This window comes from Panthera tigris, chromosome A2 (assembly GCF_018350195.1).
Source record: "Panthera tigris isolate Pti1 chromosome A2, P.tigris_Pti1_mat1.1, whole genome shotgun sequence".
In the NCBI taxonomy this organism is placed as follows: domain Eukaryota; kingdom Metazoa; phylum Chordata; class Mammalia; order Carnivora; family Felidae; genus Panthera; species Panthera tigris.
This window is the reverse complement of record NC_056661.1, coordinates 109,039,571-109,056,304: the sequence shown is the minus strand read 5'-3', so window position 1 is coordinate 109,056,304 and position 16,734 is coordinate 109,039,571. Positions and strand designations below refer to the sequence as shown.

The window sequence follows — 16,734 nt, the reverse complement described above, 5'->3', positions numbered from 1 at the left end:
AAGAAATACACGTACAGAATATCACTTTGACTACGCAGAACTTCACCTACTCAGTTTTGTTTTTATTTCTATTGTCAATAATCTTCATATTCTCTAACACTTTTTATCTTCTTAACACCTTCACACATTTCTAAAAGCATTGATTGATAAAAGATTTTACCCTTGGATTTTTATTTGGTGCATTTTACAGACAGAACAACTTCTACACACTCCAGGATCAACCTTATACATTCCTTCCAATCTTTCAAAAGTTATTTGTATAAAATATATTACCAGGTATGGTAACACTTCTTCGCTTGAAATTCATCAATGGGGGTCATTTGTCAAAATATTCCTTAGGTCTTCAGTCTGTGACTTGACTGTGACATACAACTGCAGACTCCTGTCTTTCCACTTCTTCCCAACTTTAACCAAGGAGTTATATGCCTCCAAAAGTTCTCTGCCTCCTTTCACAGACTTACATTAAAAACTCCCCAACACTATCTTTCGGTAAACATTCTTACCATCAATTCTTTGTCCAGAGTCTGCACACTGCGTAGGGTTTAATGTCCAGTGCAGCTGACGCTGAAATTCAGGCCGATCTTCAGTGTGAATAAGTTCATACACACTCTGGTGTATGACATCAGACTAAAGAAAAAACATACAGGGAAATTTTTTTAAAGCCGTGATTAAAAAAATGTGTCTTACTAAGTTAATTTCAAAATGTAGCTACATTACGGGGTGGTCGTTAATGGTGATGAATGCACATGAATCAGACAGATGATCACAGAGCTGTCCAGTCATCCAAGATAGGAAAAGCTAGAGAGAGGGGAGCACTGTCACTGGTGAGCAAGAGTTCCTTGCCATCACTTCCCTAGCTGAATGCTCTTCAATTATAGAAGTCAACTCTTCACTCCTTCATGGCAACACATTAAGTTCTGTGTCTTTTTAGCCACTTCTTGATCTTTTAAATCCTATTTCTTTCACAAACGGTTGTCTGAAAATCCAGTTGTCTTAGACTTCTCTAAGCTTAAGAGTATTAAATTATTTCTTTCACTGTCCTCTAATGACTTTCTTTAACGTTAAATTTTTATTTCCGGTCCACTCTGGAAGAATAAGGGATTATACCTTTACCAGGTCAGAATCCTTCTTCTACCACTTGACTCTCCACAAGATAGGCTTTGTCTCAGAGCCAGGTTCCGCTGGTTTAGCTATCTAGACTTAAACCTCCTTGTGAACGTAACTAGCATTAAACCATCTCTACGCAGTCCATTACCCGATTACCAGAGTTCTTCTCTGAAACACAGACTGTAGCACAGGTTCCCTTAACAAAAAAAGCTTAGAGGCTTCCACTGTGTACTTAACAGAGTTTAAACTTCAGTCGGTTTAACAGTGTAGACACTGTTACTCAAGCCAGCAGTCTCAGCATCACCTGTGAGATTGTTTGACATACGAATTCATAGGCCCCACTCTGACGTACTAAATCAGAGTATGTCGGAGTGGGGACCAAAGATTTTAGTTTTGCATCAAGTTCTTCCAGTGAGTCTTAACACATTAGAATTTAAGAACTAGTGATACATAAGAATAGCTAGCAGTCAAGTGTACTTACAAACTGTTCTCACATCATATCAGATGCTCTTGTCCCTCAAATACGACAAACACCACTCCATTTATGCACCATTTATTCAAGAGCATTAAACAAACCAAATACATTCATCTCTTTAAGCACTTCCAGTCTACTGCTTATAGTAGTGCTCCTATCTCTTCTTTCCTGTGCTCCTCCTACACTAAAGTCCACCCTCTGAATCTTATGCTTAAATACCATTTGCATCAGGAAAGCTTCCATTATCAGCATTAAGTCAGAATTAAAGATATAAACCATGGTATTTTGCCTGTACCTTTACATATCACCTCATTCATTTCAGAGCTGCCGCATGCCCTCCATAGTATCCATAACTAATTTGATGGCAAATAATCTCCTGTCTGCCCCCCATCCAATGTTTCTATATATAAGAGATTCCTTAATAAGTGAAAGATGAAACACAATATCCATGAATCTCATATAACATTTAAGAAAATTATAATGCAGTAAATTATTAACAGTATAGAAACTATTAGCTGCAAAAAGATGATTTTTATTTTATAAGCATATTTTAATTGACATTTTCTATATATAAGTCAACTCTTCACTCCTTCATGGCAACACATTAAGTTCTGTGCCTTTTTAGCCACTTGTTGATCTTTTAAATCCTATTTCTTTCACAAACGCTTGTCTGAAAATCCAGTTGTGGAATATATATATATATATATATATATATATATATACACACATATAATATATATTACATATATAACATATATATGTAATATATATTATATGTATATATATAGAAAATGACATTTTCTATATATAAAGTATCAATTACATCCCTAAAATGTATGATACATAATTTCTAAAAAGATTTTAAATGACCCAAGAAAAATATATTTACCTGCTGGAACCCTAAGTAATCTTGTATAGTAGAAGAAGCATAAAAGACCAAAGCATCTGTAGTGACAACCAGCACGAAGCCATTCAGAGCCTACAAAGAAAAAGATTAGTAATTAGAAAAAGATTCTAAAATTAGTAATGTGACTAAATAACAATATGGTCACTCATAAATAATGAGGTTGCTTAAGGCTGTTACTTTATTGCTGAAAATTTTTCTCTTTAAAATGGCTAAAATCACACCTCATAAACACAGATACACTGTATACTGTGGGATGAGTGGAATCTATTCATACCTTTTGATTTAGGTAAGGAAAAGCTTACAGCTAAATTTAATGCTCAGTCACATAACTTCAGTAAAATCGGTTTCGTCTTCCTCGTGCTTCAGATATCGCTTTAAATATACTGTATATTTTTACTGTACATGTTTTTTAAATTGTATAAACATGTATTATAATCTATCACATTGCTTTTTAGAGAAAGATAGTCTGTAAAGATGCTTATTATTTTCTGAAGAGAAATTTGATAGAACATCTTTGCACAGACCATTCACACATTGAAGCAATTTGAAATCTGAATACTCCCAAAGCATTAAAACAATTTAAAAACTTTTATTGGCAACATAATCACATATATGGACTGCACATAAAATACACATACATGTAATACAAATATACACTTTAATTACTAATATATTCAAGTTTAAAGCTGTCATTTTATATAAGACAAATGTCCATCTAATTACTAATATAGTCAAGTTTAAAGCTATCATTTTATATGTGCTATTTCTATTATTTTCATCTATATTAAACTTCTTTTTCTTTCAATTTTACCTGCTTTTGGCCAATTTTTATTTTTATTATTCCCTTTGCTCCTCTACTTTCAGCTTGGAAATTTATATTTTTTTCTATTCTTTCAATCATTACTCAAGTCCACTGTTAATATTTCTATACTCTTGGATAAAAGAAAGAGTATTTATTTGGATCACTTTAAACATTTATGGTTATCACATATTTTATCTCTATAAGCCTTCACTGTTTCCTGCTTCAGTTCAGCTCAGCAGAGTTCGATGTGTTCTTTGCTGTTATCATGCTAAACCCTTCTGAGACTCTCCTCTTCTTCATGTAAAAGGAGACATGGTGTGGTTTAGTGAGAACCATACAGTTTGGAGTCAGATTTGAACTGGATTGCTTTCCCAGTCTCTTATTATCTCTGTGGCTTTGGTTATTTATGCCTTCAAATTTTAGTGTCATCATTTGAAAAACAGGCAATTTGGTTAAGAGCCTATTTCATCTTAGCGCCTGGCACAGAGTCGGCACTCAATTAACATAAGGCACCATTACTATAAGGTTGTGGAAATGAGCAAATATTTACATGACCATGCTTTGTGAACTGTTGAGGTATATAATGACAACAATTAGCTAATTCAACACTTAATCAATGATGACAAACTGAAGAGGACACCTATCAAGTACTGGAACTAGAGAATTACCAAGACATTGCCACTGTGCTTAGAATGCTAGCAAAGTCAGGTAGGTATCTACCTTAGTTATTAGATACAGTAGATGAACAGCAACTGTCTTCCTTTTCACTCTAATTTTTTTCATCTTCAAGATTCTTGGTCTCTAATATACGCCTGCAAAACTGACTGCAAAAACAATAAACAGCATCTACTATTTAACAGCCACTTTTCTAAACGTTTTTGTTTATTCGTCAACATTCCATTGAGGTAGGTTCCATATTCCAGTATTGCAATCAGGTAAACGAGGTGAACTGCAAAACAACTTGCCGAAGGTCACAGAGCGAAGCTGAGCCAGGAAACAACTAGCCTTGCTCAATGAAGCCTGTCCACGTACCTATCATGGTCTGCCTCCTCTAGGAGTATTGCTCGCCAGCTGTGGCAGGACTGTTACACTTTTAATCCCAACTGGGCTCTAAAGTTCTTGATTTCAGAGATTATGGCTACAATGCCTGGTGATTTCCCCAGAAGGAATGGGGCTGGCACCCACCAGGAACTTAAATATTTACTCATTAACACCCTACAAATTATTCTTAAATTTCAGTTGGCAGTAATAATAGATACACCGTTTTTGTATTTTTTCCTTCCAAAAATATCTTCTTTTTAGATAGGAGTATCCATTTACCATATGCATTTTATTTTGTAGAGTGTCCTGCTTTCTCAAACAGTGAAATGAATTTAGTACTTTCCAATGAGCTCATTATACCAGAAGACACAAAGATAATTTAAGTTATAATGTCACACTCTCTTAGACGGTGAATTGTCAGAAATAAAAAGCCTTTATAAAGAATATATGCATCCTGATTTTATGTATATCTCAAATGATCTTAAATACTATATGGAAGAGAGTTATTATACTGAAAGAGTCAATAACAATATGGTAATTACATATTAATGAAAGAAATTATCATTCTTTAGACTTACAAAAATTTGCCCTACCTATCTGAAAGTCATGTTGAGGTTCACTTACTATTTAACGTAAGACAAATAAACTGCAATCAGTAGTGTTACTTATTGTTTCAATGGCTGTTAACTCAACAACAAAGCTGTTGATTATAATCAGCACCACAGTAAATAGCACCAGACAGAATGTGATGAAATAAATGAAAATAAATGTCTGAAATAAATAATGGCTAATGAGAAGATACAAAAAGTCATTTTTTCTTCATTTTTATTCCTGGTAAAACAGTAATAAATTTAAGCTAAGTTTAAAAGTAATTATTTAAAATTTTTGCTAATAAACTATTATGTAACATTTTCTTTATGTATCTCCTTAGTTAAAGCCAAAGGAAAAGATTTCTCATTAAAAAGTTTCATGCCAGAGGGTATACTCTACCTCTGGAAACATTCTCTATGTCTGAGGGATAATTGGTTGATAATCACATGTTGAAAGTATAAAGTTAGATGCCATTATGGCAACTGTATATAATGAAGTATGCCATTTTCACGTGTCTACAAGGTTTTTGGTCAGCTATTTCAGAAGAGATAACAGCCAAGCATGATACTAGCAAATCAGATAACGTGTGATGCTTCCATTCCAAATGGAAAATCTACTACTGATATGCAATATAATTCATAACAGATGCATTTATTTTAAAGACCTAAATGTTTTCAATTTTCAGATAATTAAAAAAATGAGACTAGATTTTCATTAGTATTATTTTTATTCTTTGTCGTTGACATAGAATATGTTTACAATTTGCCTAAATATTCTATGAGGGAAAAAAAAAATCATTGGCCCATAATTTAAACAGTTTTACCAAATGTTAAGCATTCCATATGTAATTATTTTCATTTGAAATAAAGGACTTCCTTATTACTTTACTACATAACCCATGGTGTGTGTTTAATCACATGAAGCAACAATTATTAGAATGTTTTCCTATAACCTGAAGAAGGAGTCTTCACGTTTCAAGCTATTATATACATAAACATCCTCAGCCAGGGACAGGTTGAGTACTCATGCTTGAATATATTTAATTTGCTTAACCTAATGGGTGCAAAACTTAATTTTCGTAATTACAAAATTATAATAAAAAATGTTATAAATTGTTGGGTTACACATAAGCATTTTCAGAAAGAATTAATGGAGCTACCAAAGTTGCGGCTACTTTCTGTTACAACGGCAAACGAAGTTCTTCACTAGGTTCACCGGGTAGAATTGAAGATGATCACTTAATAGTAATAACATATCAAAGCACACATCCTCATTCTATCTTTTTTTAACAAAACAAATACCTGAGAATTTTAGCTGACAATCAAGCATCCTATCAATTCCAAGAAATAGAGTAAAAAAAAAGAAAATTAAAATGTTTTCACAGACAAATCTAGAAACTAGATTCTAAAACAAAAATTAGGCCTTACAGCTGTTAAGAAAATCTGTAGCGTGTTGATAAGACATACCCCATAGCTAAGAGTTAAGAGCATAGTGAAAAATAAAATTCAGGTAAGAACATTTTTGAACTGTTAAGTAAATACAATTAACTGCTTTAATGAAGCTATAGTCCTGAAAAGGTACATATAAATTCGGTGTCTTAAATGAGAACCTTTAAAATAATGTAGGAGTTTTGCTATTTAAAGAAATACAATAGGGAAACTGATAGGTAGACTTCTAATCTACTCGATACCATTACACTTTTTCATATAGTAGCATTATACCACTGTTGCAGTCCCAGTAAACGTGGCATGAAGCACCCTGGGTGAGTTCTAAGTAAACGGGAGTAACTGAAAGACTGATCAATTAGTCTTCCATTCACAATGTTTTTTATTAGGAGAAGCTATATTTACTAAAATTCACCTGTAATAAGAATTCTCCTTCTTGCAGACTCAGGCCTTCTCTGAATTTTGTTCTACAGTTTTCCTGAACTCCATTTCTGTCAACTGGGGAGGCCTGTAATGCAACTGTGGAGAAAAGGAAAAAGCAACGATAGAGTGAGCGATTTCAAAGGGCTATAATGGAAAAATCTCTATATACCTAACAAAGACACAATTTGAAATACTGGTATCTACTGCTACTATAACGACTAAGCAAATATTCCTTTGTCAATGAGCGGTTTCCGAGTCAATGGACAGATTGCTAAAAATTATTAATTACAAATAAACAATTTATTTAAATTAATAAAAACAACTTCTGATGAGCTCATTATGATTTCTGGCACATAACTTAAGAGTTTTAAAGACCTGCATGGTACCTCTATAACTACGCTTCCCATTTCTCTTTACTCATGAAAATAAATGATTTTCATACTAATATACACTTATCTAAACAGTGAACTAGTAGTGGTGAGGAGAAAGAATCAACCATATGCTTTATTAAGAAATATATTTCCATCAAGTTTAGAATCTTCTTGTCTAACTTTTGGGTAAAAAAGGGATTAGTATTGTTAGCAGAGTCTTGCTAAATTTATAAATCAACTCATGGAGAATTAACATCATTGTGATTTTGAATCATTCTATCCAATAACATGCATTTTCTTCCTTTTGTTCATATCTGTATTTTTTTGTCTCACTAGAATATTTTAAAGTTTCCACAAAAAAAGATTTGTACATTTTTATGTTTATTCCTATGTATTCCATCCTGTAAAGTGCCTTCCCCTTCCTAACTGCTTGTGGATTATGGATTGAAGGGGAAGTCTGTTGCCATGGTGGGATGCTTGCTTACTTCTGGAGGTAGCATGTTATAATGCTCTCTCTCTTCCCCTCCCATCTCTCTTCTTCATAGTGTGTGTGTGTGTAGCTTGGGAGGCACCACAGCTGAGGGTACTAATAATTGCTGCTATGTTCTTAGAATTTTTCCAAGCACTCTCAAATATTATCTCATTTAATAGTAGTATCTGGCAGAATTAAGTTCAAATCTTAGCTTTGCCATTTATTAAAATGTGTAGGGTCTTTGAGCCTCCGTCCTAATATGTGAACTGGTAATCAAAAACTAACAAACAAAAAAACAATTTTGCAGGGTTATTGTTAAGAATAATGAGAATATATGTGAAGTTCCTGGCATTCAGCAGCTCAATAGTAGTTCAATAAATGGTAAATTATTAGCAGTGTTTCCCAGATCCTATAGATTATCTTGTTATAATACGCAACCTTTTAGATACAATTACAATACAGTATTTCCATTTTTCTGATCTATTTTTAACCTTCAATATCAAATAAGAGAAATCATTAAGTGAAACTGACTATGACATTCCTTTTAAGACTCATTTCATTAGATTTTTATTGCACCAAAGATAATCTGGCTTGGCAAAAAACAAGATTTACTAATAACCAGATTTTCTCTCCAGTTGAGCAAAGCCTCACATATAAAACATTTTCACGCTGAAGTATATTTTCTGGTAAGTCAGTGCATGTGTCACACTGGAATCTTACGCCAAGTTCTTGCTTTTGCAGAACTTGAAACATACCACTTTGAAAGAAGAGGCCAAAAGTTTGGCCTCTGAATGTAACAATTTCAAGAGGCCAAAGAACATATTTCCTTGGGCCAAAAAAATAGTTTGAGGTACATAAATTGATCTAACAGTTAATCAAGACCAAAGGAAATGGTTAATCTTTCTCAATGTAAGTAGAAGAGAAAAAGGCTTTTTCTCCTTTCCTGTTCTGTTGCTGCTTGCTTTCTAATGGTCAAATTTGACTGAGTGCATTAAAACCTCACAATGTCAGGGTTAACTATACTCTCACTTTTCCAAAAGCTCCAGTGCAAGGCACCATTTAAGAGTTACACCAGGGGTGCCTGGGTGGCTCAGTGGGTTGAGCGTCTGACTTTGGCTCAGGTCATGATCTCACCATTTGTGAGTTCAAGCCCCACATCAGGCTCTGTGCTGACAGCTTGGAGCCTGGAGCTTGCTTCGGATTCTGTGTCTCCCTCTCTCTCTGCCCCTCCCCCACTTGTGCTCTGTCTCTCTCTCTCTCTCAAAGGCAAATAAACATTAAAAAAAAAAAAAAAAAAGAGTTAACACCAAATATCAGTAAGATTTACTGTTAACTTCCGAGCAGTGCTAGTGCTGGGTCATAGGGTAGATCTATTATTAATTTTTTGAGGAACCTCCACACTGTTTTCCAGAGTGGCTCCACCAGTTTGCATTCTCACCAACAGCGCAAGAGGGTTCCCAGCAATAACACTGCTAGGAATTTACCCAAGAGATACAGGAGTGCTGATGCATAGGGGCACTTGTACCCCAATGTTTATAGCAGCACTTTCAACAATAGCCAAATGATGGAAAGAGCCTGAATGTCCATCAACTGATGAATGGATAAAGAAGATATGGTTTATATACACAATGGAGTACTACGTGGCAATGAAAAAGAATGAAATATGGCCTTTTGTAGCAACGTAGATTGAACTGGAGAGTGTTATGCTAAGTGAAATAAGTCATACAAAGAAAGACACATACCATATGTTTTCACTCGTATGTGGATCCTGAGAAACTTAACAGAAGACCAGGGGGAGGGGAAGGGAAAAAAAAAAGTTAGAGAGGGAGGGAGCCAAACTATAAGAGACCGTTAAAAACTGAGAATAAACTGAGGGTTGATGGGGGGTGGGGGAGAGGGGAAAATGGGTGATGGGCATTGAGGAAGGCACCTGTTGGGATGAGCAATGGGTGTTGTATGGAAAGCAATTTGACACATTTCATATTAAAGAAAAAAAGGTTTACTGTTAAAAAGAAAACAACAAAACCAAAACCTACACATTGCAAAAAGCAAAGTATGTAATTATAAAAATGGATAGATATTACTAGAATCAAATTTTAAAATGTCTAAATTATCAGGAATCTCTTAAAATTAATTTTCAATTAAAACAACTGGTGTCAGTTCCAACCAGAGCTACTGGACCACTGACACTATTCAACTCAGAACAAGTTACAATTTGTTTCTGGCTTTGTATTAGGGATATTAGCCGATGTAATTAGAAATCAGACTCTGCCCTTAGCTGGGAATATAAGTTATAGAAATAAAGAACCAAGAATGTCAGAAATGATTAAGTAGCAAAATGGGATTTAATTAAAGTTTTACAGGATCTTGGAAGAAAAAAGAAAACAAACCCTTTTTAAACAACAGGGCTTACAATTCTAAATGTTGGAAGGTTTATGTTTAATATGTGTAACTGCTTAAGTAGGAAAAGTGACAACTACATTTTAGGGAAGGATCACTGGAGAGTTCTTCCAAAGATATTTCTGTTGCTCTTAGGTTTAAGATTAATAACTAGTTAATAACTAGTTAATAAGGTTAATAAGGATTTAAATAAATACTGTGCAAAGATGAGTCCAGGAATGATGCATTCCCTTCGCATTCTCGTTTTACAAATATACTAATGTGACTTTTTAGAGATCTTACTTTACGTCTGGGCCTCCAGTCCCAAACTATGCCCCTCCATGAAGTTTGTCCTCTGTTTCCTGACCTCATACCTACCACCTCTCCCTTCTTAAAACTGCTTGAGCTACTTTAATACTAGTCATTTTCATGTATGCATTTCTCCCCTTGATTAGAAAGCCACAGAAGAGTGAGATGACTTGGGGTACTGGCACCAGTGTACTTCCTACCATTGAAGTGGCCTAAAATAATTTCCTTAGTAATAAGATGTGATACGTAACTGAGCACACACTGTATGCCAAGCAGTTTCCATACACTAGATCTTATCAGTCTTCCAAACAGTATCCTGGGAGATTGGTATTATTTTGTCCTTTCAATGAAACTGAGACTTAGAGAGGTTAGGAAACCGTCTCCAGGTCAGAGGGCTTAAAGCAGTGAAGTCTAGATCAAACCCAGGTAGCCTACTCGTGCAAGCTATTATTAACCACATGCTGGACTCCTCACCTACGGCAACCACCTCTGACCTTTAGTGTCTTCATCTTTAAGTGAGGACAAGGATACTTCTGGAGACAAATTCTTGTTAGGGCTAAAGTAAGATGTGGAGTACCTAAGTAATACCTAGAATCACAATTTACAGCCCAGGATTGAGATAATTGCGATAATGGGCTATATGTTGAGTTGATATACCCTCAAATCATTATGAAAATCAACACTGAAAATGCACATCAGGGGGGCACCTAGATGGTTCAGTCGGTTAAGCATCTGACTCTTGGTTTCAGCTCAGGTCATAATCTCGAGATTTCATGAGTTCAAGCCCCATGTCAGGCTCTGCACTGGCAGTATGGAATCTGCTTGGGATTCTCTCTCTCCTTCTTTCTGCCCCTCCACCACTCATACTGTCTGTCTCTCAAAATAAATAAACTTAAAAAAAATTTTTTTTAATGCACACCAGAGATAAGTGAGCGTATTTTCATTTCTAAACAGGGAGTATTAATGAATATCATCTATTAGGACTGCTATGATGCCTATACATTACAGATTTGAAAGCACTTCACAATGATGAATTGTTATAAAACTTATATGAATAATCAGATGCATAGGACACTTACACATTACATCACTGGAATGAAATATACAATATTTCACAGAAACAAAACGTAGCATCTGAAAGTAAGTCACAGCCAATTCTGTTACATGAGAAGCATTTGCTATAATAAATAGACACTTGTTAAAATCCTCCCCATCTGCAAGAATACACTTTCTAAAATATAAAGATGTGACTTTGAACAGTCTGAGGAATATTAAGATTTTATAGCATCAAAATATTTCACCTAATTCTTCATTGAGAAGTCATTGAAGCCATTATACAAGAATTTAATCTAATGGATGAATGAATCTAGAGGGTAAATATCATCGGAGCATTATCAAATGGTCATTTAAACAAGTGATTCAAGTCTTAACTCCCACATGTATTTAACCATATCCATTTCCTATATGACACCTTCCTTCCTTATACATCTAAACTAGGATTTCCATTTCTCCTATAAACTAAAAATCTCCTCTTTGAAAGCATGCTCTGAAGTGTTCAACAGAGAAATTCATGAGGAAGAAATATTGCATATGGTAAATTATATTTTGTAGGCTACTGTATTTGTAATTAAACAGAAAGATGACATGGTAAGTATCTTGCCAGGAAAAAGCATAAGATTTTTAAATCTCTACTTATTGATTTAAATTCAATTTATTTTATAATAATTATTATCCCCTTTATTACTTCTGGCAGAAAAAGTTAAATTCCATTTGCACACTGATATAAGCATAAGAGAGAGCAAAGCTATCACTATAAAATTCAACCACATAAACTTCTATAAATTAGGAAGAGTTAAGTAATGCAGTAATTCTTAAATATAAACAAAACATTCCTAGTTTAGTCCAATATGGATCAGTATTTGTAAATAATTTCCAAATAATATATTAACTGTACCTAAGGAGAGCTTCTTCTACATACTTTGGGGTAAAAGAAATATTTCAACTCTAAGTTTTTGTTTGTAAATGGAGTGTTCTTCTTTCGAGGAAAAGAAGGAAGAAAAAGAAGGAAGAAACTGAAATTCAAGAAAACTATGCTACATGCTGAGTTCCTAGGACACAAAGACTAGGTCTATATAGTTTACACAATACTTTCCCCTATGATATTGACAGATTTTTTTTTTCTACCTAGAAATTTCTAATCACCAAAGGCAGAAATAAAGTAAATTCAGTTTTTGAAAATGCAAATGCATGCTTCTATCTTTAAGAATGAATGTAGGTTGCATGACTGGTAGTCTATCTTTTTAGCCAATCTAAAACACATTATTTTAAAGCCGAGTAAGTCCTTAAAAGTTAGACCTATTCCTGCTCTCAATTAAGTGGAAATTGACTAGATGTTATTTAACATTTCCCCAGTTTTCCATTTAGCGATCATCAATTCTACTGTAACTGTGTTAGGGCCCTGAGGTAATGGAACCAACAAGAGCAGTTAGTTTACCTTTGTAGTGGGGAACGAGTTGCACTGAGCTTTCTACATATTCAAGACTGGAATTCAAACTGCATTCTAAGTAGCAGAATATAACCAATTAAAGCAGTGATTCTCAAACGTTCATAGACAGTACAATTACCTAGAAGGCTACCACTATTAAAAGACACTGCGGGACCTCACCCTCTAAAATTTCTGATTTAGGAGATCTAGGATGGGGCCTTATAGTTTGCGTCGCTAACAAGTTCCCAAGTGATGCTGGGACCAGGTGCCACATTTTGAGAACCAGTGACTCTAGAAATTCACAAACTTTTAAATGTTCTGAATCTCATTCTATTATTTTTTTTTAAATTATTATTCCTCTGCTTAAAGAGTGCTTTCATTAATATGAATGTCTTCAGTAAATGACTCAATGCCACTTTTATAAAGATCAAAACAGAAGCACATAATTTAAGACTAAAATATAAAGCAAAAAATTCTGTATATATATAACAAAAATGTAACAAACATAAATATATGTATAAATATAAATGTACATATGTATAAATATATGTACAAATATAAATAAATGTAACAAAAAATTCTGTATATATATAAATACAGCAAGTAGCACATAGCCCACAGTGTATTCCTCACCAAAGCAAGCCATGTCACTTTTCCCTGAACAAAGTGTCTAGATTTCAGTGTGTGCCACTTCTGAAGAGGAAACAATATGGGGAAATAAATAATTACATATTATGCTTAAATGCTAAAAAGTTTACTAGCAAATTTCTATCTCTAAATCAAAATATAAAATTAACTCAAGAGATTGTCAGAGAATATTAACGCCAGGTCTGAAAGGCCTCTATGCATATCCAACAATGACAACAAAATTGCCCATTAAAAGAAGTAAAATATCAGTGTTCCGTAATTAATAATTATAATTTATAATTTTAGTTGTAAAATTTACTTCATACAGCTCATACTTTTAGGATAAATCCACCATAAACTTAGCACATGAGGGAGGCAAACATTCTTATTGTCCATGCTGAGACGATGAAGGCTCTGGGCAACAGTGAGGTTAAAGGTCTTATCTAAGGCCAAAGGCTTAGCCTCTATGTCTCCTGCCTGCCAGTGCTTTTGTTCCGTGACAATCCGCCTCTGCCATCCTAAGATAAAGAGACAGGAGGCTGACTCCATAACAGAGAGACCAGACGTAATGACACTAGACACTATTAACACTCCAGTTGACAACAATATCTGTAAAAGTGACCATAAGAGGCACGCCACATCATATGAGAAAATTTAAGGCTAGAAGAAAGCAGAATAATTCAATACAATTTTAGGTTAGATTGATTCGAAGTGACTGCTTGTTTCCCTTCCCAACCTCTACGGCAAGCACCTGAATGGCTTTCTGGCTTCTATGGACAGTCAGGGACCAGAAATGATCTCCTGCAGGAATATAATTTTTCTCTCTGGACTGTGATGTCATTTTAGTTTACACTTTCATGTGCAATTTTCTTTTGAGCCTCTAAGAACTTGAAATAGCAAAAGAAGGTATCTTTTTTTTTTTCATGGATATACATCTTCAAATTTACATCCAAGTTAGTTAGTATATAATGCTGTAATGATTTCAGGAGTAGAATCCGGGGATTCGTCCCCTACATATAACATCCAGTATCCTCCTTAATGCTGCTCCCATTTAGCCCATCCCACCACCCACAACCTCTCCACCAACCCTCAGTATGTTCTCTATATTTAAGTTTCTTATGTTTTGTCCCCCTCTGTTTTTATATTAGTTTTGCTTCCCTTCCCTTATGTTCATCTGTTTTATATCTTAAATTCTGCATATGAGTGAAGTCATATGATATTTGTCTTTCTCTGACACTTCTCTAATCTCGCTTAGCATAATACACTGTAGTTCCATCCACCTTGTTGCAAAAGGCAAGATTTCATTCTTTTTGACTGCCAAGTAAGACATCCAAATGAAGGCATCTTTAAGCAAAGTCTCACCTCAGCACAGTTTCATACTCCATGTACACACAGATTTGCTCTCCTTCACTGCTCCTTAAAAGATCTCATCTCTGGTATTTTTCGTCTTATTCTATATGCTCTCCTCTGGAATATTTTATTCACTTTCATGGTTAAAATATTATTTCAACTGTATTATAATGATTCCAAAATCTAAATCTCCAGCTATTGAACAAACAAGAATTTGAGCTATGGGGTGCCTGGGTGGCTCAGTCAGTTAAGTGTCTGACTTTGGCTCAGGTCATAACTTCACGGTTTGTGGGTTCGAGCCCTGCATCAGGCTCTGTGCTGACAGCTGGGAGCAGGGAGCCTGGAGCCTGCTTTGGATTCTGTGTCTCCCTCTCTCTCTCTGCCCCTCCTCCACTCATGTTCTGTGTTTGTCTCTCAAAAATGAATAAACGTTAAAAAATTTTTTTAAAAATGGTTGATCAAAAAGTAGAAAAGCTGTAAAAGCATGATTTCAAAATACGACATAAATATGATTACTAACTAAAAATGATTAATGGTAATGTAACTATATTTCAGGCCTTAAAGCGATTAATTAATGTAACTATATCAGGCCTTAAAGCGATTAATTTTCTACTATACATAAATACAATTTCTAAAACACTACAACAAGATGATGCTGTAGATTTGCATTAACCAGATCACACACACACACACACACACACACACACACACAAATCAAATTAACACACACACACAAAATATCAAATTAACTACAGACATTTAAAATCTTTATTTGGGGGAAAAAAGGAAAAATTGCAAGTTGGAGGGCTTTAATATTACCCCAATGGGTGTGCCCGGGTGCCTCAGTAGGTTATGCGTCTGACTTCAGCTCAGGTCATGATCTCATGATTCGTGGGTTTGAGCCCCACATCCGGCTCTGTGCTGGCAGCTCGGAGCCTGGAGCCTGCTTCAGATTCTGTGTCTCTCTCTCTCTCTGCCCTTCCCTTGCTCATGTTCTGTCTCTCTCTCTCTCAAAAATAAAATAAACATTAAAAAAATTGTTTTTAATATTACCCCAATGGTAATCTTCCTAAAAAAAAAAAAAAAAAAAAAAAAAAAAAGCTAAATGCATCAATTTATGACCACCTGGACCTGCTCATGGCCAAGCAATTAAGGATCCTACAGACATACAACGCTAAGTATGATCAAAGAGGAAACCCATTTAAAAAGCAGTAAATTTACAAGAGGAAAAAAAGCAAAACATAATAAAAGATATAGCAAGTTCAGGTTCAGTCTGAATCTTTAATATGCACTTGTTGTCTTTTATGAAAATACCTATCAAAGCAAATGAATACTCAGTGATGAAAGTATCCTATATAAAATATCATAAAATGTTAAATTTATTCACAGAATCTAATGAATCTTGTAAGTTACAATATCTGAAGAAAAGAGAAAGTATATTCCTTATCCAAAGAGATCATATTATTAAATGTAAGAGCCAGGATTTAATACAACTTCAACTGGGCTCAATAAAAATATTCTATTATTCCTTTTATTTGTCCCGGTTTCAGTTTACATCGATTAGATTATAGAAAGTCCATACATTAAAATTTAAAAGAACCTTTACATTTTTAAATCTTTACATTTTATAGCTTTAATTATGTAGCTATCATGAATGTTATAATTCGTTTCATGTTTAGAATATGAATTCTGGAAAAATATATATAATTCAATTATAGTAAGGTAGATAACACCACACATAAGTGAAACTGAATCCTATATGATGATTTCAAACATGCTCATCATTTACACAAACAAACCTACCATAGAACTTTCTGGAATTAAGAAATCACATTTGCTGTGGTACCACATTGCTGAAACTTTTGCAAACTACTTGCTATACAGTAACTTCAAAATTATATAATGTAGATGAATATAGCGTACAAATCCCATGAATGAAAAGCACACATA

At 34.4% G+C, this 16,734-nt stretch overlaps 1 protein-coding gene across 1 annotated transcript in view; it reads right to left on the bottom strand.

Annotated features, from left to right (window-relative positions):
* AHR (aryl hydrocarbon receptor) overlaps nt 1-16,734 on the bottom strand; it is a 53,660-nt gene that overhangs the window by 17,955 nt on the left and 18,971 nt on the right. The window contains exons 3-5 of the mRNA XM_007089079.3: nt 6,784-6,887; nt 2,472-2,561; nt 504-627 (exon numbers count right to left, since the gene is read on the bottom strand). Of these exons, the coding sequence (XP_007089141.2) occupies nt 504-627; nt 2,472-2,561; nt 6,784-6,887 (318 nt within the window). The remainder of the gene's footprint in view (nt 1-503; nt 628-2,471; nt 2,562-6,783; nt 6,888-16,734) is intronic.